Source organism: Symphalangus syndactylus, chromosome 17 (genome assembly GCF_028878055.3).
Source record: "Symphalangus syndactylus isolate Jambi chromosome 17, NHGRI_mSymSyn1-v2.1_pri, whole genome shotgun sequence".
Classification (NCBI taxonomy): Eukaryota; Metazoa; Chordata; class Mammalia; order Primates; family Hylobatidae; genus Symphalangus; species Symphalangus syndactylus.
In genome coordinates this window covers 33,405,605-33,426,015 of record NC_072439.2, presented here as the reverse complement: position 1 = coordinate 33,426,015, position 20,411 = coordinate 33,405,605, and the positions used below count along the sequence as shown (strand labels likewise).

The window sequence follows — 20,411 nt, the reverse complement described above, 5'->3', positions numbered from 1 at the left end:
CTGAGTGACAATGAGACAGTTATATAACTACTCATCCCTCCCCCCACAATGCATATATAGCTCCCAGCACCCCTAGAAGAGTCTAACGGACAGGAGGGGCTACTCCAAACAGGAAGGGAAGAAGAAGAAATATGACAAGAGGAACGTAGAGGGGTGGATGGAAGAGAGGCCACAATTTTCTGACTTCATTCCTGTGCAGCTTGGTGGTGTCCCTAAGAACATTAGCCTTTGTGAGCAGAGAAATAAAGAGGATCAAAGATGAGACATTTCCAGATCAGCACAAAGTTTATTAGCCATTTCTGCTCAGAAGAGCCCCTTTCTGAACAGGAATGTTCCTCTGACATAACAGACAAGAAACAGCCACCTGTGCAGGGCCTTTCATTTATATCTCAAGCTACATCAGGAGGACATCTTAGAGCAATGTCAGTTGCCCCCTGGGGTTCCCTGGGAATAGCTAAAGTGTGAGATTGTCCAGAGTCCTATGACAGACCTTCAAGGTTTTAAGTTCCACAGACTTGGTCTTTGTCCAGGTCCACAACCAAGGAATAGAAACCTTCCTTTCAGGTAAACAACATATTGTACAAAAAAGGGGGGATGATAACATAATACAGAAAGAGCTAAGACCCATTTCTTCTTCTCTGTAAAAACACCAAACTTTATCCGATACTATAAAAAGAAATTCCTGCTGGGCACGGTGGCTCACGCCTGTAATCCCAGCCCTCTGGGAGGCTGAGGTGGACAGATCACCTGAGGTCGGGAGTTCGAGACCAGCCTGACCAACATGGAGAAACCCCGTCTCTACTAAAAATACAAAATTAGCTGGGCATGGTGGTGCAGATCTGTAATCCCAGCTACTTGGGAGGCTGAGGCAGGAGAGTCACTTGAACCCAGGAGGCGGAGGTTGCAGTGAGCCGAGATCACGCCATTGCACTCCAGCCTGGACAACAAGAGAGAAACTCCGTCCCAAAAAAAAAAAAAAAAAAATTCCTGGCCAAGCGCAGTGGCTCATGCCTATAATCCCAGCACTTTGGGAGACCAAAGCGTGAGGATCACTTGAGCCCAGGAGTTCAAGACCAGCCTGGGCAAAATAGCAAGACCCTGTCTCTAAAAAAAAAAAAAAAAAAAAAAAAAAAAATAGGGCATAGTAGTGCATGCCATGGTCCTAGCTACCCAAGAGAGTGAGGTAGGAGGATTGCTTGAACCCAGGAGGTCGAGGCTGCAGTAAGCTGTGATTGCAACACTGCACTCTAGCCTGGGCAACAGAGTGAGACCCTGTTTAAAAAAAAAAAATTCCCAGCAATCCTACCATCCCCAGCCTCCAGGAATGATCTGTCTCCTAAGCATTGAGAAAGTGGAGACTAGGTAGCCTAAGCTAGTGTGCAAGGCTTCACCCTCACATTAGATGGGCACGATCATTTTATGGGGGAGGAACAGGTGCAGCCAGCTTAGGGGCAGAGTAGGGGAGGAGACTGGTAAGAAAAAGAGGTCTACTTCCTATCCATCCCCTTCTTCAGGGTAGAGTTTCACATGGTAGGCTAAGGCAGAAAGCTCTCAACCCCTGCAGGAAAAGAAGAAATTCAGGGCTTGATTCAGGAGTGAAGGAAAGAAGAAAGAAAAAGTTATCCTAGACATGAAGGAATGGGAGAAAGAAATGGAGTCCTATCCTGTGTCTGTGCTCCCCACCAAGGGCCAATGCCCATGTGCACCAGTTTAGCCTAACCAGCTATTAAAATGTTGAAATCCTTCCATACTGGAAAGAAGTCACTACCCTGAGCCCTCCAAGTACCTGTCAACTGCCCTGACCTGCCCGCAGGACCCCTATACCTCCCAGGCAGCAGGCAGCACAGCAGGATCCTATTTAGACCTATGGCTCAGCATCTGTTCTGATTCATTGTTGTCCCTTCTGTACCCATGTTATGCTTTCATCTCCCACCCCAATGGAGTCACACAGGCCTGAGTTTGAACAGTTAACACAGCTTGGAAGGGACACATGCCTGATTCCCATCCTTGGAGAACAACATCATGCTATGAGGAGTAGGAAGGGCAAGAGATATGAAAAGAACAGAGGAAATGTGGTTCCTAGAAGTCAGAAGGCATCAAGGGTCCATCAGTGTAGAAGTGGCTGGGGCGGGAGACGTAAACCTCATCCATGGTGTTCTGGCCAGCCAACAGTGGGTCACCATTCGGCATGATTTCTTCAATCTTTACACAGTTTCTGAAGACTAGGTAAACCAGAGAGAACAGTGAGGCCCTGATCTTAGTTAGGAGTTCCCAACCCAGCAGGGAAAGGGAGGGAGGATGGCAGGAAAGGCCTGGGAAGAGCCTGAGGGGGAATTTGTGGGATGAAAGAGCAGGGAGGTGGGGGAAGACGTGTAATTCCTAAAAAAATGAATCACAGAAGGGACCTCTCTCCAATGAGGAGCTTGGAGCTCAGCTTTTTCTGTAATGGGAGAGGGAGAAGGGGTAGGAAAGGGAATGTGTGCTATCTTCCATAGCTCCATCTCATCACTTACTTTCCATTGGCTCAGTGTTCAAATGTCTCAGATCACAGGGCAAATCTGGCTCTGGCACTGGCTGTGATACAGGTCCTTGGTCTGGCTCTGGCACTGTTTGTGATACCATGCACAGTGTGGGCTCTATTACAGGCTCCAGAGTGGACTCCAACACAGACTCTAGCTCTGGCCCCAGATCCAGCCCTGCCTCCAGCAGTCGCTCTAAGTCCAGGCTGAGCTCTGGCTTTGGCGCCAGCCCTACTTCGAGCTCTAATGACTCCAGCTCTGGCTCTGGCTTAAGCTCCAGCGGTTGTTGCAGTTCATCCACCTGTCTGGATACCCAAAGACAGACAAAGGAGCAGCGCTCAGTGGTTCAAATGAAATAGGGAATGGTAGAACAAGCAGAAGCTAGTCTAAGAAGGCAGTAGGGCGGAGGGCTAAAGAGCATGGGTTTGGAATCAGGCCTCCTGGAGTTTGAATCCTGGCTGGGGGACCTTAGGCAAGTGACCCAACTTTTCTGAGCCTCAGATTTATCGTCTATAAATGAGAACAATACCTAGTAATTCTTGAGAGGCAGTAGGGTGGTTAAAAGCAGGGCTATGGAATCTAACAGACCTGTATCATTTATTAGCCATGTACCTTAGGTACAAAACTTGACTACTCTAAATCCAGTTCCTTAGCTGAAAACAGTAACAGTGCCCTTTACTTCACAGGACTATTTTGTAGATTCAATAAAATGAGAAAATAAATGCAAACCATTTAGCCTAGTGCCTGGCACATAATAAACTTTCAGGCCAAGGCACGGTGGCTCACACCTGTAATCCAAGCACTTTGGGAGGCTGAGGCGGGCAGATCACTTAAGGCCAGGAGCTCAAGACCAGCCTGGCCAACATGGTGAAATCCTGTCTCTACTAAAAATACAAAAGTTAGGCCGGGTGCAGAGACTCACGCCTGTAATCCCAACACTTTGGGAGGCCAAGGTGGGCGGATCATGAGGTCAGGAGTTTGAGACCAGCCTGGCCAATATGGTAAAACCCTGTCTCTACTAAAAATACAAAAATTAGCCAGGCGTGGTGGTTGTGTGCACCTGTAGTCCCAGCTACTCAGGAGGCTGAGGCAGGAGAATCGCTTGAACCTGGGAGGCAGAGGTTGCAGTGAGCTGAGATCGTGCCACTGCACTCCAGCCTGGGCAACAGGGCAAGACTCTGTCTCAAAAAAAAAAAAACAAAAATTAACCAGGCATGGGTGGCACTCGCCCGTAATCCCAGCTACTCAGTAGGCTGAGGCAGGAGAATTGCTTGAGCCTGGGAGGCAGAGGTTGCAGTGAGCTGAGATTGCACCATTGCACTCCAGCCTGGGCAATGAGAGTGAGACTCTGTCTCAAAAAAAAAAAAAAAAAAAAATCTATCCCCAGCCAAGTGCCATGGCTCATTCCTATAATCCCAGCAATTTGGGAGGCCAAGGCAGGAGACTGCGTGAGGCCAGGAGTTCAAGACCAGCCTGGGCAACATAGTGATACCCCATCCCTACAAAAAATTTAAAAAATTAGCTGAGTGTGATGGCGTGTGCCTGTAGTCTCAGCTACTTGGGAGGCTGAGGCAGGAGCATCGCTTCAACCCCTAGGTCAAGGCTGCAGTGAGTCATGATTGTACCACTACACTCCAGCCTGGGTGACAGAGACCCTGTCTCAAAAAAAAAAAAAAAATATATATATATATATATATAATATATATATATATATATATAAAATATATATATAATATATATATATATATAAAATATATATATAATATATATATATATATTATATATATATATAGGCGGGGTGTGGTGGCTCACGCCTGTAATCCCAGCACTTTGGGAGGCCAAGGCGGGTGGATCGCTTGAGTCCAGGAGTTCAAGAACAGCCTGGGCAACATGGTAAGACTCCATCTCTACAACAAATACAAAAAAAATTAGCTGAGTTTGGTGATGAATGCCTGTATTGCTTGAGCTCAGGAGGTCGAGGCTGCAGTGAGCCAGGATCATGCCACTGCACTCCAGCCTGGGCGATAGAGCAAAACCCTGTCTGGAGAAAAAAAAAAAAAAAGCTCCATGCTTGGCATCAAGTAGGTACCCATTAACACCAGTGATTATAATCATTATTATCCAGAAACCCCTGTGGAGACAACCTAAGGATGGCAGCAGAAAAATATGAGATAGGAGAGACTAGAACCAGAAAAAACTAGAGTGGGATAGGAGTGAGGGAAGGCTGGGGAGACTGGAATAGGGCAGGTTAGAAGGCAGAAAGGAGAGGCTGTGGGAATGGCAGGGCAGAGCAGCTGACCATCGTCCTGGTGCTCCACCCAGGAGCAGGTAATGCCCCCTTTTGATGATTCACTGAAGCAGAGCCAAAAAGGATTAGGGAGGATGGGTGAAGAGTTCATATCTCACCTATTAGAGACCACAATGAGCCTGTGTTTCAGGTATTTCCTCCGTTCTTGGAGATTAACTGTGAGGAACATACACAAGAAGCAGAGAAGATCAGTGGGCCAGACACATAGCCTGAGGTTCCCCTAGTGCAGATGGTCCTGGCAGTCTCATCCTCATAGTAACCAGCAGTATCCCATGGACAAATCCCTTAACTCCTCTAGATATCAGTTTTACCATGCTTGAAAGGAAGGAGTGGGATCTATGGATGTCTGAAGATCTCTGCAATCTAGCAGTGAAGTATGTCAACGATTCCCACCTTTCTCCTGGTAGTAGCACCCAAAAGCTTCGTCCCGGGGGATTCGGGGATAGAGAAAGCGCAGTGGGTTTTCAGGTATATTCTCTTCAGTGAGCAACTGGTAATGGCGGATGATTTCAGTCAGCGGGAGTGACTGCAGCACCTCCTTGGTGTACGGTTGCACAGAGTAGATGAGCACCTTGTCTGGAGAGTGAATGCAGGAACAGGCAGGCTTGAGGGAAGAGGGTGGGCCTTGGAGCTCCCTGCTGTGGCTGCCCAGTCCCAAACCGGCTGAGGGATTCAGGACAGAGCCAGGGAAGCCAAGGGCAGGCAGAGGGGCAAGAGGGGAGCCAGGCAGAAAGGAGAGGCTGTGGGAATGGCAGGGCAGAGCAGCTGACCATCATCCTGGTGCTCCACCCAGGAGCAGGTAATGCCGCCTTCTGATGATTCACTGAAGCGCAGTAGAAAAGTGCCAGAGATGGTCTTCTTCAGCAGCCGGCGCTCCTGGCTCCGACTCACAAAGCCCATGATGCGTCTGGAGTACAGAGAGCAGCTGTGAGCCGCCCCGCAACCCCTGCCCCACCAGGCCCCTGCCTCCCTGCTCCCCTTGTGTGGAGAAACAGCCCAGGTTTGGAACCCAGGTTTTGGACCAAGCCCTGCCACTTAGCTTTTTTTATCTTTTACAAGTCACTTCACTTTGCTGACAATAGCCACCTTTCGAGGATTCGAAGAGGTATGAAGATTCAGTGAGATCACACAGATGAACAGCACTTTTTTTTTTTTTTTCTGGGAGACAGGGTGTTATTCTGTCACCCAGGCTGGAGAACAGTGGCACGATCACAGCTCACTGCCGCCTCGACATCCCGGGCTCAAGCAATCTTTCCACCTCTTAGCCTCCTGAGTAGCTGGGACCACAGGTGCACACCACCATGCCTGGCTAACTTTTTATTTTTTGTAGAGACGGGGTTTCACCATGTGGCCCAGGGTGGTTTTGAACTCCTGGGCTCAAGTGATCTGTCCGCCTCAACCTCCCAAAATGCTAGGATTACAGGCATGAGCCACTGTGCCCAGCCATGAATAGCACATTTTTTTGAGGCGGAGTTTTGCTCTTGTCGCCCAGGCTAGAGTGCAATGGCATGATCTCGGCTCAATGCAACCTCCACCTCGCGGGTTCAAGCAATTCTCCTGCCTCAGCCTCTTGAGTAGCTGGGATCACAGGCCCGCCACCACGCCTGGCTAATTTTTGTATTTTCAGTAGAGATGGGGTTTCACCATGTTGGCATGGCTGGTTCTGAACTCCTGACCTCAGGTTATCTGCCTGCCTCAGCCTCCCAAAGTGCTGGCATTACAGGTGTGAGCCACTGTGCCCGGCCATAAATAGCACTTTTGTTGTTTTGTTTTGAGACGGAGTCTCGCTCTGTCACCTAGGCTGGAGTGCAAAGGCACAATCTCAGCTCACTACAACCTTCTCTCCTGGGTTCAAGCGATTCTCCTGCCTCAGTCTCCTGAGTAGCTGGGATTACAGGCGCCCACCACCACGCTCGGCTAATTTTTGTATTTTTAGTAGAGACGGGGTTTCGCCATGTTGGTCAGGCTGGTCTTGAACTCCTGACCTCAGGTGATCCGCCCACCTCGGCCTCCCAAAGTGCTGGGATTACAGGCGTTAGCCATTGCGCCTGGTCATGAATAGCACTTTTAAAAGCCAAATGCTACACAAATTGGTAGGCAGTGTGGTGAAAAGAGCATGGGCTTGGAGTCACATAGGCCTGGGTTTGAATATCAACTCTGTCCCTTGGGTAAGTTCTTTAACTTCTCTGAAACTTAGTTTCCTCGCATGAAATGAAGATGGCAAAACCCACCACTCAGCGTGGTTTTAAGGATGAGATGAGAGAATTAATGAAGAGCACCCATCAAGCTCTGGAATGTAGGAGATGCTTCACAAACACTGTTTATGGCTATTATTTTATTTTATTTTTTTTTTGAGATGGAGTCTTGCTCTGTCACCCAGGCTGGAGTGCAGTGGCACAATCTCGGCTCACTGTAAGCTGTACCTCCCAGGTTCACGCCATTCTCCTGCCTCAGCTACACAAGTAGCTAGGACTACATGTGTCCGCCACCATGCCCGGCTAATTTTTTGTATTTTTAGTAGAGACGGGGTTTTCACCGTGTTAGCCAGGATGGTCTCGATCTCCTGACCTCATGATCTGCCTGCCTCGGCCTCCCAAAGTGCTGGGATTACAGGCGTGAGCCACCGCACCCGGCCTTATTATTGTTAACAAATGTGAGGAGATGTGGCCTGCACCTGTCTTTGCTCTCTCCCTGCTTACCACATGAGGGCGCAGAGACTCCACTCTCAAGCCTGGAAAGCACAAGCCCATGAGGGAAGGGTGACCAAGGCCTTACCCATCATTCCAGAGATCCTTCAGGTGGTCATGTACCAACTCCAGAATTTTGTCTAGCCATGTCCAGAATGGTAGCTTGCCAGGAGGGCTCTCTCGCTGGAGGAGGAATGGAAAGGTAGCAAAAGCTGAGGAGATGCCCCTGGGGTAGGGAAGGAGGGACGTGGGAAGGCCAGTATTTGGAATGTGGGCTAGATCTAGCTCCACAGGATTCAGGGAGTTACCTTAGTGAAGTCAGCCCAGGACAAGAATAGATCCTCAGTCCTACAGTTCTGCCCTGTGGGACAGATAGCCACAGACAGATGATGAGGGAAGCCAGGGGTCCTGGGATAGATAGGACAGAGGGACAGGAAAGACTAAGGCTGGGGAAAGGCTGAGAGTAAAGGAAATCTGTACCGAACAGCTTGTTTCTCAGCATGCTCAGCTGGTCTGAGTTGAGGCCTCGGCCAACATAGGAGGAGAACTGCCAACTGAGAGCAGGGCCCAGCAAGCTCCAAGGGGCCTTGGGGGGGTTGGAGAAGAACTGCTGGTTCTGCAGGGGTGGGAAGAGTGCAGGCTGGCTCAGAAGCAACCTATCACACCAAGCTGCCACACCCCTCCTCTCCCCCACTGACCTGTCGGCCCCACTCCCTACCTGAAGGTTTGGGCTGAGTAAATTGAACCAGAGAACTGAAGCCCAGGCAATCGAGAGCTGGTTCATGTTGGAAATAATCACCACAGGGAGGGTGTCCGTCTGGGGAGAAGAGAGGAGTCACAGAGAGGGATGTGATGTTTCTGGCTGCAGGTATTTGTTAGAGGAAAGCAGTGCTAACCCATCCCAAGAGGCTTCTGTTTATCCCCTTCTTATGCCTTCTTCCAAAGCTGCTTTCTCTCTCCTTGCCCTCCATTTTCACTCACTTTCAGCTCCTGCTTCAGACCCTGGTAGGTATATTTGACTGTGAAGCTGATGATGTGCAGTTCCTCTGTCACACCTAGTGGCCCCTGGGACAGCCAAAGACATAGTCATCAGAAGGCTCTTTGGCAAGTTCCCCTGCCCCCGAGTCCTCTGTCCAGGCCTCACCTTATTGCTGCCCTTTCCTGAACCACCTGAACGTTGCTCCACCAGAGTCTGTAAATTGAAGGGAAGGAGAGAAAATGCCAGAGTGGGCACCCTAGTGTCCTGGAACCCCTGTTTGGCTTCAAGACCTCTCAAGCCCTGGGAACTTCCCCCAACCCCTGTTCCTTTGGACTAAAAGCAGGCCAGGTGTGGTGGCTCATGCCTGTGATCCCAGCACTTTGGGAGGCTGAGGCAGGTGGATCACCTGAGGTCAGGAGTTCAAGACCAGCCTGACCAATATGGTGAAACCCTGTCTCTACTAAAAATACAAAAATTAGCCGGGCATGGTGGTGTGTGCCTGTAGTCTCGGCTACTCAGGAGGCTGAGACAGGAGAATTGCTTGAACCCGGGAGGCGGAGGTTGCCGTGAGCCAAGATCATGCCACTGCACTCCAGCCTGGGGGACAGAGTGAGACTCTGTCTCAAAAAAAATAAAAATAGTAATAAAAGCATAGGTCACAAACTATTCTTACCAAGTAACCAAAGTCCCAAATCAAACCTTGACTCTGCCCCTTCTCGGGGGTCAAAGTTTTCTGGTTTGAAGTCAGAATGTTGAACTTCCGGAAGCTGTTCCAGGAGGAAGAAGATACATGGAGACAAGGAACAGAATTATTCTAAAAACTCAGCAGAAAAAAAAAACAGAAGTTCCACTTCATTTCAGATCTCGCCATCTCCCTTTGTCTATATCCCAAATCCCTCCCTCCTTGTTTGTGCCACCCGGGCTGCCGAATGTGGTTCTGCAGGTCATGCACTGTACGGATGTTTGCAGTCTCCTTGTCAAGCACCTACCCTTGTAATTGAGGAGGATTCCTGAAAAGAAATAAATAAAAAAAAATCATTGGGCAAAAGAGTATAGAAGTTAGGAGTTTGGTCTTTGGGATCAGATAGACCTGGGTTCAAACCCGACTTGAGCTCACTAGCTATGTGGCCTTGAGAAGAGATGTAATCAGTCTCTCTAAGCCTGTATCTTTGTTTGTATGGTACACTGGTAATAGTTAATTCATGAGGTTGGTGTGACAATTAAATGAGTAGCTGACATGCTGCATGTCACAAAGTAAGTGTTCAACAAAAGAAATGAATTATAATTTATATGAGGTAGGATTGGAAGGAGGAAGAAGATAGCCCTAGGGCCCTGTTGTGAAGAGTGAGTATCTCCTCCACCCCAGCAGCCCGTGTCCCGGCCACCCTTCACCTGCTCCAATTTACCTGTCAATGGAGACTTCCACAGTCAGTGACTCATTGCCTTCCTGGAGTCTCACCAGCAGCCTGGGGGAAGGCAGGGGGATAGGGGAAAGTGGTCAACCTCAACCTTCCGGATAGGCCAGATGTTTGAAAAAGAGAAGAGGGATTATAAGAGGTAGGGAGGTTGAGGGGAAAGAGAAGAAAAAGCCAAGAGTGGGAAGAGCTGTAAAGCCAGAAAATACACAGTGGCAGGGTTGGAAAAAGGAAGCAGGAATGAGTTCTGGAATGCTAACCTTGTTCGGACGGTGAACTTGCTCCCAGTCTTGAGGATGAGGGGTCGATGGGGAGTTTGGGGCATGCAGGGCTGGGTTTCTACCACAAAGGCTCTGAGGAGAGAGAGGTGTGGGGAGAATATATAGCTCAGTATCTATAAGAATGGCTTCCCTTGTTCCTTCTTTGCCCCAGGGTTCCTGCCTGGCCTCTAGACCTGTGGAGCAGACGCTGTAGCAACTCTGTGACCTGGGCGTTGCGTAGGTCCACCCCTTTGATCAGAGGGTCATCCTGATAGCTAACCAGGCAACTCAGTCCCTTCAGCTCCTTCAGCAGCTGCCTCAGGTGAAACAACAGCTTTGCTCCAGCTGTGAACCTGGGTGATAAAATTCAGGAAGAAGGAATCCATGAGTTTCCTGGATTCCCCCAACCAGGTTCCAAGACCTCTCTGTAAATATGTGAAGAGTCAGAAACTGACTGGGGGGAAGAAAAAAAAAGAATCCAGGAAGCATATAAAGGATTATTTAACATGATTCATAATCCAAGAAACGAAAATCAAAGCTATTTTCACATATAAAACTGCTACCAGATTTAATAGTTTTCTTTCTTTTTTTTTTTTGAGACGGAGTCTCGCTCTGTCACCCAGGCTGGAGTGCAGTGGCGCCATCTCGGCTCACTGCAAGCTCCGCCTCCCGGGTTCACGCCATTCTCCTGCCTCAGCCTCTCCGAGTAGCTGGGACTACAGGCGCCCGCCACCACGCCCGGCTAATTTTTTTCTATTTTTAGTAGAGACGGGGTTTCACCGTGGTCTCGATCTCCTGACCTCGTGATCTGCCCACCTTGGCCTCCCAAAGTGTTGGGATTACAAGCGTGAGCCACCGCGCCCAGCCTAACAGTTTTCATATGCTATGTACAATTTATATTAAGCCCTTTCCACATATTAATGCATTTAATCCTCAAAACAACCCTCTGAGGCAGGTACTATTATTTTCCCCACATTACAGATGATAAAACTGAGGCACAGAAAGGTTAAGTGACTTGCTCAAGTTCATACAACTAGTAAGGGATGAAGCTTGTATGTGATCCCAGGCAGTCTCATTGTACAACTCAGACTTTTTTGTTTTTTCTTTTTTTTTGACACAGTCTCACTCTCTTGTCACCTAGGCTGGAGTGCAATAGCGTGATCTTGGCTCACTGCAACCTCCACCTCTTGGATTCAAGATTCTCCTGCCTTGGCCTCCCGAGTAGCTGGGATTACAGGCATGTGCCACCACGCCCGGCTAACTTATATATATATATATTTTTAGTAGAGATGGTGTTTTGCCATGTTGGCCAAGCTGGTCTTGAACTCCTGACCTCAGGTGATCCGCCCGCCTTGGCCTCCCAAAGTGCTGGGATTACAGGTGTGAGCCACAGCACCCCAGCCCCAACTCACATTTTTAACTACTGTACTTTACTGTCTCTATAATTAAAAATAATAATAATCAGCAATGTGGTGATAAGAAAACAACCATACACTACACATGAGAAAATAGATTCGATTGGGACAACTATTCTGGGAAACGTTTGTAACTCTTTTTTTTTTGGTGGGGGTGGGGGTGGTTTCTGGCAAAAGCTTGAAAGCCTGCTAGACAAATTCTAAAAGAGCTGTAACACTTGGAACTATCTTTTAAAAAGCCTCCCCAGCTGACATGGTGGCTCACACCTGTAATCTCAGCACTTTCGGAGGCAAAGGTGGGCGGATCACTTAAGGCCAGGCACTCCAGCCTGGGAGACAGAGAGAGACCCTGTCTCAGTCAATCAATCAATCAATGCATGCATGCATGCTGGTCCTGTAACATGAGTACTATATGCCTGTTTTCCAATCTACCTGAGCAATTGTGGTATTTTTTTATCTACTTTTTAAGAGGTGAGGGTCTCGCTATATTGCTCAGGCTGACCTCAAACTCCTGGACTCAAGCACTCTTTCTGCCTCAGCCTCCTAAGTAGCTGGGTATTATGTTATGTGTACATATATACTTTTAGAGACAGGGTCTCGTTCTGTTGTCCAGGCTGGACTACAGTGGTATAATCATGGCTCACTGCAGCCTGCAACACCTGGGCTCAAGCAATCCTTCCACCTCAGCCTCCTGAGTAGCTGGGGACTACAGGCGTGTGCCACCATGTCTAATCTCTCTTTTTTTTTTTTTTTTGAGACGGAGTCTCGCTCTGTCACCCAGGGTGGAGTACAGTGGCATGATCTCAGTGCACTGCAACCTCTGCCTCCCGAGTTCAAGCGATTTTCCTGCCTTAGCCTCCTGAGTAGCTGGAAATACAGGCATGTGCCACCACACCTGACAAATTTCTGTATTTTTAGTAGAGATGGGGTTTCACCACATTGGCCAGGCTGGTCTTGAACTCCTGACCTCAAGTGATCCACCCACCTTGGCCTCCCACAGTGCTGGGATTACATGTGTGAGCCACTGCCTCCGGACACGCCTAATTAAAAAAAATTTTTTTTTTTTTTTTTTTTTTTGTAGAGATGGGGTCTTTTTATGTTTCCCAGGCTGGTCTCAAACTCCAAGCCTGAAGTGATCCTCCTGCCTCAGCCTTCCAAAGCACTAGGATAACAGGCATGAGCCGCCATGCCTGGCCTGGTATATTTTTAAAAGACTAAATAATAATAATTTTTTTTTTTTTTTTTTGAGATGGAGTCTGGCTCTGTTGCCCAGGCTGGAGTGCAGTGGTGCAATCTCGGCTCACTGCAAGGTCCGCCTCCCGGGTTCACGCCATTCTCCTGCCTCAGCCTGCCGAGTAGCTGGGACTACAGGCGCCCGCCACTACGCCCGGCTAATTTTTGTATTTTTAGTAGAGACGGGGTTTCACTGTGTTAGCCAGGGTGGTCTTGATCTCCTGACCTTGTGATCCTCCTGCCTCGGCCTCCCAAAGTGCTGGGATTACAGGCGTGAGCCACCACGCCCGGCCTATAATAAATTTTTAAATGAGAAAACATTGAAAACAGTAGGTATTTTTCAAGTATGTTGGAGGACACACTAGTGATTTTTCCACATCACAATATAATTACCATAAAATATAGAGTTTCCTGGAAAAAGGTAACAAGAAATTGAAAATAACCTAAATAGCTGAAAATAGGAGTTCATTAATTAAATTATGTTACCACCATATAGGGGACTGTTGTGTGGACATAAGAAATAACATGGATAAATATAATATACTGTTGGCCGGGCATGGTGGTTCACGCCTGTAATCCCAGCACTTTGGGAGCCCAAGTCAGGTGGATCACCTGAGGTCAGGAGTTTGAGCCCAGCCTGGCCAACATGGAGAAACACCATCTCTACTAAAAATACAAAAAAACTAGCCAGGCATGGTGGTGCGTGCCTGTAATCCCAGCAACTCGGGAGGCTGAGACAGGAGAATCACTTGAACCTGGGAGGTGGAGGTTGCAATGAACTGAGATCATGCCACTGCGCTCCAGCCTGAGCAACAGAGTGAGACTCTGTCTCAAAAAAAAAAAAAAAATTATATATATATATATAAATATATATATATTTATATATATATATATTTATATATAAATATAAATATAAAAATATATATAAATATATATATGTAAATATATATATATTTATATATATAAAATACTGTTAAGCTTAAAAAAAAACCCATGGATTTCAAAATAGTATGGACAATATGATTCCATTTTTGTTTAATAAGCTAGGTAATAGGTAATTTTCTCTTCCTCCTTCCTTTCTTCCTTTCTTTCTTGTCATTGTATTCACTGCAGTAAAAAAAAAATATATATATACATATTTATATATATTTCTGGGTGATTAAAAAAGAAGGAAAAACCAGATTGTGGGTTAATTCATTCATTTCCCTGAAGGAGACTGGGCTCTGGGCTCCCTGGGTGGTGAGGATGAGGAGCAGAATAGAGCTGCAGTCAGCAGGGAGCAGGGCTCATTCTGGGGAGCAGAGACCAATAGAGAATAGTATCTCTCGCTATATGCAGGGCACTGCAACTCACAAATCACAGCACGTGGCAAGGATGAGGGTTGGGGTGGTACCTCTCACCATGTCTCCAGCTGTTCCAACCCGTGGTCAATGGGAGCTCTGATGCAGGCTTTTTGCTGCTGGGCTTTCCACTCCTCCAACTTTGGCAGCAGTAGCTCAATTAGGGTAGTTAATCTGCCTAGCAGTGCTTTGGAGGCATCCAGCACCTCCTAGGAAAGAGCGTAATGTGAGTGTTGAGCATCTCTCCCTTTCACCCTCCACCACCCAACTGGGGATGAAGAAACAAAGAAGCCAGTGCTAGAGGACCAGGGTCCCCACATCCCTCATTTTTCCAGGTCCTTGTTGCCCACACGTTCTGTCCTCTGTCTCCCACCTTTCTCCTTTTGTCCAGTTCATTGAGAGTTTCCTGCAGAATCTGCTGCTCTTTGGTCTGATGGGGGTCCAGAGAGGGTGTCTTCCCTGGATGGTGGGAACAGGAGTCAGTCCAGGGGTTCTTTCCTCTCCTTCCTGACTGGGGTCTCAGTCGGAGTCAGGAAGGAGGAGTTTTGCAGAGGAAGAAAGGGAAACCAAGCAAAGCACAGGCACCTGTGGGACCCTCAGGCAAATTCTGAATGGTCATGCTTGGACCAGACATCCCCTCAAATAAAACACTGTTAGTTTTCCATGCATTTCCTCAACATTTACTGTCTCTCAGCTACACCTCCAGCTCAGCCTCCACAAAGCACTTCCAGCTTTGCACGGCAGCAGGACTGTAGTCAGTGAGGTATGTCTGACAGTGACTACTGCTCATTGGAGCTTTCTCCTGTTCACTTCCAGCTCTGGCTTCTCAGCAGGCACTTATCTTTCTCCAGCCCCTCAATGTGCTTCCTACCTTTGGCCTGGATCTTATATCGGAAGCAGAAGACATCCTGCTGGTCTTTCAGTTGGCTGATGGATTTTACCAGCTTCTGCAGAGGGGAGAGGACCCCAATGAGGCTGCTTCTCAGGGAGGTGTTAGGCTGAACGCTGTCCACCCTAACTCCTACCACATCTACTAACCTCCATCATAGCCCTTAAATCCAGGATCCGGGATTCAATCTCATGTTGCTGGCTCTCCACAGGTGTTTCGAGAACTGGCTCTCTTTGCTCCTGAAAAAAGAGGCTCTGAGTACATTTTAACTCTGGCGTTTCATGCCTTAAGTTCAGGCCTGAAATTATACCACAGGATGTGGGGGAGATCCTGTTCTGAGACAAATCCCTGAGTCCTTTCCATGGTTCCTCTCTACTTCAGGAGTTTCCAACATTACCACTGAATTGTCCTCACCAATTGGGCCCTCTGAGCCTGGATCAAAATTCTTTTTTCTTCCAGAAGGAGGTTAAAGATTATCTCAGCCAACTGGGTAGGGACCTGGGAAAAGGGCTAGAATAGAAAAACAGAAAGGATTGATCCAATTCAACCACTCTCAATGACCTATCACCCTAGACCCTCCCCACCAATGTCCACAGTATTTCCTCCTCCTTCGGGGTTCCTAGCCCTTTGTCTTTTCCCCATAGCATCCTTCCAACAGTGTCATGTATATGCAGCCCTCGTCTCTGCTAGTGATTCCCCAAGTCCAGACTCTGTCCTCCTTTCCCCAGATTTGTCCCCGTCTCCCTTTCCACCTCCAGGTACTATTCCATTCTCTAAACCTTACTCCTCTATGTTCAGCTCCCAGTGCTACCCCATTACTCCCAACCCTTCCAAGTACCTGAATGTCCCGGCAGAATTTCCGCAAATTGTGCTGCAGCAACAAGGACTCTGGGTCCTGGCTGCAACGGCCACACTCACAGTTCAGCTGATCCAAGAAATGGAAGAATAGCATTGTAGCCTTGGAATCATCATTCCCGAGTGCAGCTTCCTGCCTGGGCACCAGGAATAAGAAGTATTAGTGTCTCTGCAGTGTTACTGTAGTCCTGAGGCTTTCCAACCCCTTCCTGCCATTAATGATTCCAGGATCCTGGGGGCCCAGAAGTAAGGAACCACTTTTCTCATTCCCCCAACTTCCTGAAGGCCTCACCAGTTCTGGTCTTCAATCCAGACAGCCAAGTACTGTCGAATGTCCACAGGCAGGAGGCTGTGCGAGTAAAGCTGGTGCAGCTGGTCCTGAAAGGGGCTGTCAAGATTCTGCAGCATTTCCCACTGCGCCATTTGGGCTCTGCGTCAGAAGGATGAGGGTTCCCAATTGGTTATTTTGCTGGACTAAATCATCCATAGTTTCATGATTGTTCATTATTACTAATTTAAAATGTTTAAATTACACAAGTAATAAAAATACAGAAAACATTAAAGTCTATGTTGACCCTACTCCTAATCTTGGTTCTTTCCCTTCCTCTCCAGAAGTAACCACTGCTATCAGTTTGGTGCATATTCTTCTAGGGAGTGCTACCGGTTGAGTATCTGCTATTCCAAGCATTTTGGATTTCAGATTTGTTCAGATTTTGGAATATCTGCATTACTTACCAGTTGAGCACCCCTAATCCAAAACTCTGAAATCTGAAATGGTCCAAAATCTAACTTTTTGAGCACCCACATGACGCTCAAAGGAAATGCTCACTGGAGCATTTTGGAGCCCAATTTTTCCGATTAGGAATGCCTAATCTGTATTTTTTTTTTTTAGATGGAGTCTCACTCTTTTGCCTGGGCTAGAGTGAAGTGGCATGATCTTGGCTCACTGCAACCTCCATCCCCCTGGTTCAAGTGATTCTTCTGCCTCAGCCTCCTGAGTAGCTGGGATTACAGGCGCCCGCCACCATGCCCAGCTAATTTTTGTATTTTTTTTTAGTACAGATGGGGTTTCGCCATGTTGGCCAGGCTGGTCTCAAACTCCTGATCTCTGGTGATCCACCCACTTCAGACTCCCAAAGTGCTAGGATTACAGGCGTGAGCCACTGTGGCCCCAAACTGTATTTTTTTTTTTCTTTTCTTTTTTTCTTTTTGAGATTGGAGTCTCCATCTGTTGCCCAGGCTGGAGTGCAGTGGTGCGATCTCAGCTCACTGCAAGCTCCACCTCCCGGGCTCACGCCATTCTACTGCTTCAGCCTCCCGAGTAGCTGGGACTATAGGCACCCACCACCATGCCCAGTTAATTTTTTTTTTCTATTTTTAGTAGAGACGGGGTTTCATGGTGTTAGCCAGGATGGTCTTGATCTCCTGACCTCGTGATCTGCCCACCTCAGGCTTCCAAAGTGCTGGGATTACAGGCGTGAGCTGCGGCGCCCAGCCGGCCCCAACCCCCAACCTGTATTTTAATAGCTTCAATAAGTGGGCCTTTGTGCTTTAACGGGAATTTTCTTTTTTTTTTTTTTTTTTTTGAGACAGGGTCTCATTTGGTCACCCAGGCTGGAGTGCAGTGGCATGATCTTGGCTCATTGCAGCTTTGACCTCTCAGGTTCAAGCAATTCTCTGCCTCAGCCCCTCAAGGAGCTGGGACTATAGGAGTGTGCCATCATGCCAGCTAATTTTTTGTAGAGATAGGATTTTACCATGTTGCCCAGGCAGATCTCAAACTCCTGAGCTCAAGTAATCCACCTGCCTCAGCCTTCCAAAATGCTGAGATTACAGGCATGAGCCACCATAACCTGCCTAATGGTAATTTTCAAACACACACTAAAGTAGAGTGAATAGTACAAGGATCACCATCCAACTTTAACAAACATTACTATTTCCACTATCTTATTTCATCTATCTCCTTAATTCATTTATTTTGCATTTATGTGTTTGTTTGTTGTTTATATTTGATTATGCTAAAGCATTTAAAGATCAGTGTTGATGTTAAGTATTTATTACAGCATGATCCCTGCTGGCTCTGAAGCTTTTTTTTTTTTTTTTTTTTGAGATGGAGTCTTGCTCTGTCACCCAGGCTGGAGTGCAGTGACATGATCTTGGCTCACTGCAAATTCTGCCTCCTGAGTTGAAGGGATTCTCCTGCCTCAGCCTCCCGACTAGCTGGGATTACAGGCACCCACCACCATGCCCAGCTAATTTTTGTATTTTTAGTAGAGATGGGGTTTCACCATATTGTCCAGGCTGGTCTGGAACTTCTGACCTCAGGTGATCCGCCCACCTCGGCCTCCCAAAGTGCTGGGATTACAGGCGTGAGCCACTGTGCCCGGCCACCTGAAGCTTTTTTAGCGGCTAAATCTTTTTGGAGGTCAGCTAAGTACACCATATAAACTGCCCTCCATATAGGAAGGAGGAGCTCCATTCTAGAAGACATCTAAATGCTGTGCAACGGGTTGCTCAATCCCTAAGAATATGACACGTTTATGACCAGTGAATCTTGAATATGATTATAGGTTATCAACTTTGTGAGATCCTGAAACTTCACTTAAAATTTTTTTTTTTTTTTTTTTGGCAGGGCACAGTGGCTCATGCCTGTAATTCCAGCACTTTGGAAGAGGCGGGAGGATCACCTGAGGTCAGGAGTTCGAGACCAGCCTGGCCAACGTGAAACCCCATCTCTACTAAAAACATAAAAAAATTAGCCAGGCGTGTTGGTGGGCGCCTGTAATCCCAGCTACTCAAGAGGCTGAGGCAGGAGAATGGCTTGTACCCAGGAGGCAGAGGTTGCAGTAAGCAGAGATCACATCACTGCGCTCTAGCCTGGGTGACAGAGCAAGACTCTGTCTCAAAACAACAACAACAACAAATTGGTTTTTGCCTGTCACCAAGCAGGCTGTTCCCTGCTCACTGCCAGCTGGTGTCTATTTAGGAAACTGAAACTTAACGCTTGTTGCAGCCTGAGCCTAACAGAACAGAATTCGTGCATATTTGTGGTCTAAAAAGGTCACATGATTTTATTACAAAATAAAGAGAAATGCTTGGGGTGGGAGAGTCTTCTACTAACATGATTAACATCAGCTGCCTTTCTACCTCCAGCAGGAACAAGGGAAGGGAAGGATTGGGCAGGGGCTATTTTCATTTTAACCCTTTTAGTAGTGCTTGATTTTTAAAACTATGTATCTGTATTGCTTTTATGATAAAAAAAAAAGTTAAAAAAATGATTAGGTGGCTAGGCATGATGGCTCATGCCTGAATCCCAGCACTTTGTGAGGCCAACAAGATGGGAGGATGGCTTGAACTCAGGAGTTTGAGACCAAACCTGAGCAACATAGTGAGATTCCATCTCCAAAACAAACAAAAAAAATTAATGATGAGGTCCCAATTCTTGAGGATTTAAGTGTCTGATATTAAAGGAGCAAGTCAGCAAAGATTCAAATATGAAAACCAAACAAAAAACCTGGTCTCCCCAGATGGATTGCAAACACTGAGGTTAAGGGCTGAAACACTTTTTTCTCATTATCTCTCATTCTTAGGCACATATTTTGCACTCAAGAAGCTTTTCTGAAATGAACTGAATTTTGTGTGTGACCTTAGGCAATCGTTTCATCTTTCAGTAGCTTATACTTTTTAACAAAACAAAGATGATAGATTTATCTATCTTTTTTTTAGATTTATCTATCTTTGAACATCGTTTTTTGGTGAAGATAAAAAATAATGCAGAGCAGAGGGAAATACGTCAGATACCGAACCAACATAATAATGCCAGATCCGGGTCTCGGAAGCTGCAGGGCAGTTTTGGGAGAGAGGCATTAGGGTTGGGGAGATAGGCTGGACAGAAGAAGATCGAGGACCGAGCAGGCGACAGCTCCTATTTCAACCTGGGGACCAAAGCTGCCCCCTCCAGGGTGTAACCCCTGGGGCCAGTCGCCCTTCCCTGGGAGGAACTCTCACTTTCACCCCCACCCCTACCTCAGCACACCCTCTCAGGGCCCGTACCTGATTAGGGTTGCAGTCCCCGCGCCCTCCAGTGGCTCTGGTCGCGACTTCCCGTCCCTAGTATGAGCTCGGGTACCAGAGCCTCACGCCCCGCCTACAACTTCGGCTAATCCCCTCGGATCTGCCCTTGTAGTTGGCAGCGGAAGTCCGGAGCGGCCCCATTCCCAGCCACCACCCCGACACCGGCTGCCACTCAGTCAAGCCTTTCCCAGACTGCGAGCTCACTGGCGCCGCCGCAACTCCGCCCATCCGCAGGGCGGGACAAGCTGAGCCGAAACCACACCTGCAGCTCCAGCGATTGGTGGAGAAGTTCAAGTAGGCATTTTCTACGAGGGGAGAAGTGCAATTAGTGGACTAGCCCAAGACTGAAACAGCTGCTTTTCGGGAACCCGCGCGTGAGCCAGAGAACCGAAACTCCTCAAACGCCAAGGGCTCCATGGGAAGGGGTGGGACCGGAA

At 47.7% G+C, this 20,411-nt stretch overlaps 1 protein-coding gene and 1 non-coding gene across 3 annotated transcripts; both read right to left on the bottom strand.

Annotated features, from left to right (window-relative positions):
- Nucleotides 1-266: 266 nt before the first annotated feature.
- STAT2 (signal transducer and activator of transcription 2) lies at nt 267-20,196 on the bottom strand. Of its 2 annotated transcripts, XM_055246904.2 has the most exons (24): nt 19,954-20,196; nt 16,193-16,330; nt 15,884-16,037; nt 15,460-15,555; nt 15,195-15,284; nt 15,028-15,103; nt 14,530-14,615; nt 14,217-14,365; nt 10,363-10,521; nt 10,169-10,261; nt 9,900-9,959; nt 9,483-9,503; nt 9,167-9,260; nt 8,659-8,706; nt 8,496-8,579; nt 8,233-8,331; nt 7,995-8,130; nt 7,823-7,875; nt 7,603-7,697; nt 5,598-5,734; nt 5,221-5,403; nt 4,926-4,983; nt 2,514-2,824; nt 267-2,222 (listed from the first exon to the last, which is right to left on the bottom strand). In XM_055246904.2, exons 2-24 carry the CDS (start codon nt 16,321-16,323, stop codon nt 2,080-2,082), a joined length of 2,556 nt encoding a protein of 851 aa, XP_055102879.1. In that variant the 5' UTR covers nt 16,324-16,330; nt 19,954-20,196; the 3' UTR covers nt 267-2,079. The 2 variants fall into 2 exon arrangements, with proteins under 2 accessions (XP_055102879.1, XP_055102791.1); XM_055246816.2 differs by lacking the exon at nt 9,483-9,503 and having other exon boundaries at nt 19,954-20,167.
- On the bottom strand, nt 11,740-11,803 carry LOC129467130 (U7 small nuclear RNA). The gene has a single exon (XR_008652268.1). It is a non-coding gene; the product is annotated as a U7 small nuclear RNA (small nuclear RNA).
- Nucleotides 20,197-20,411: the final 215 nt, after the last annotated feature.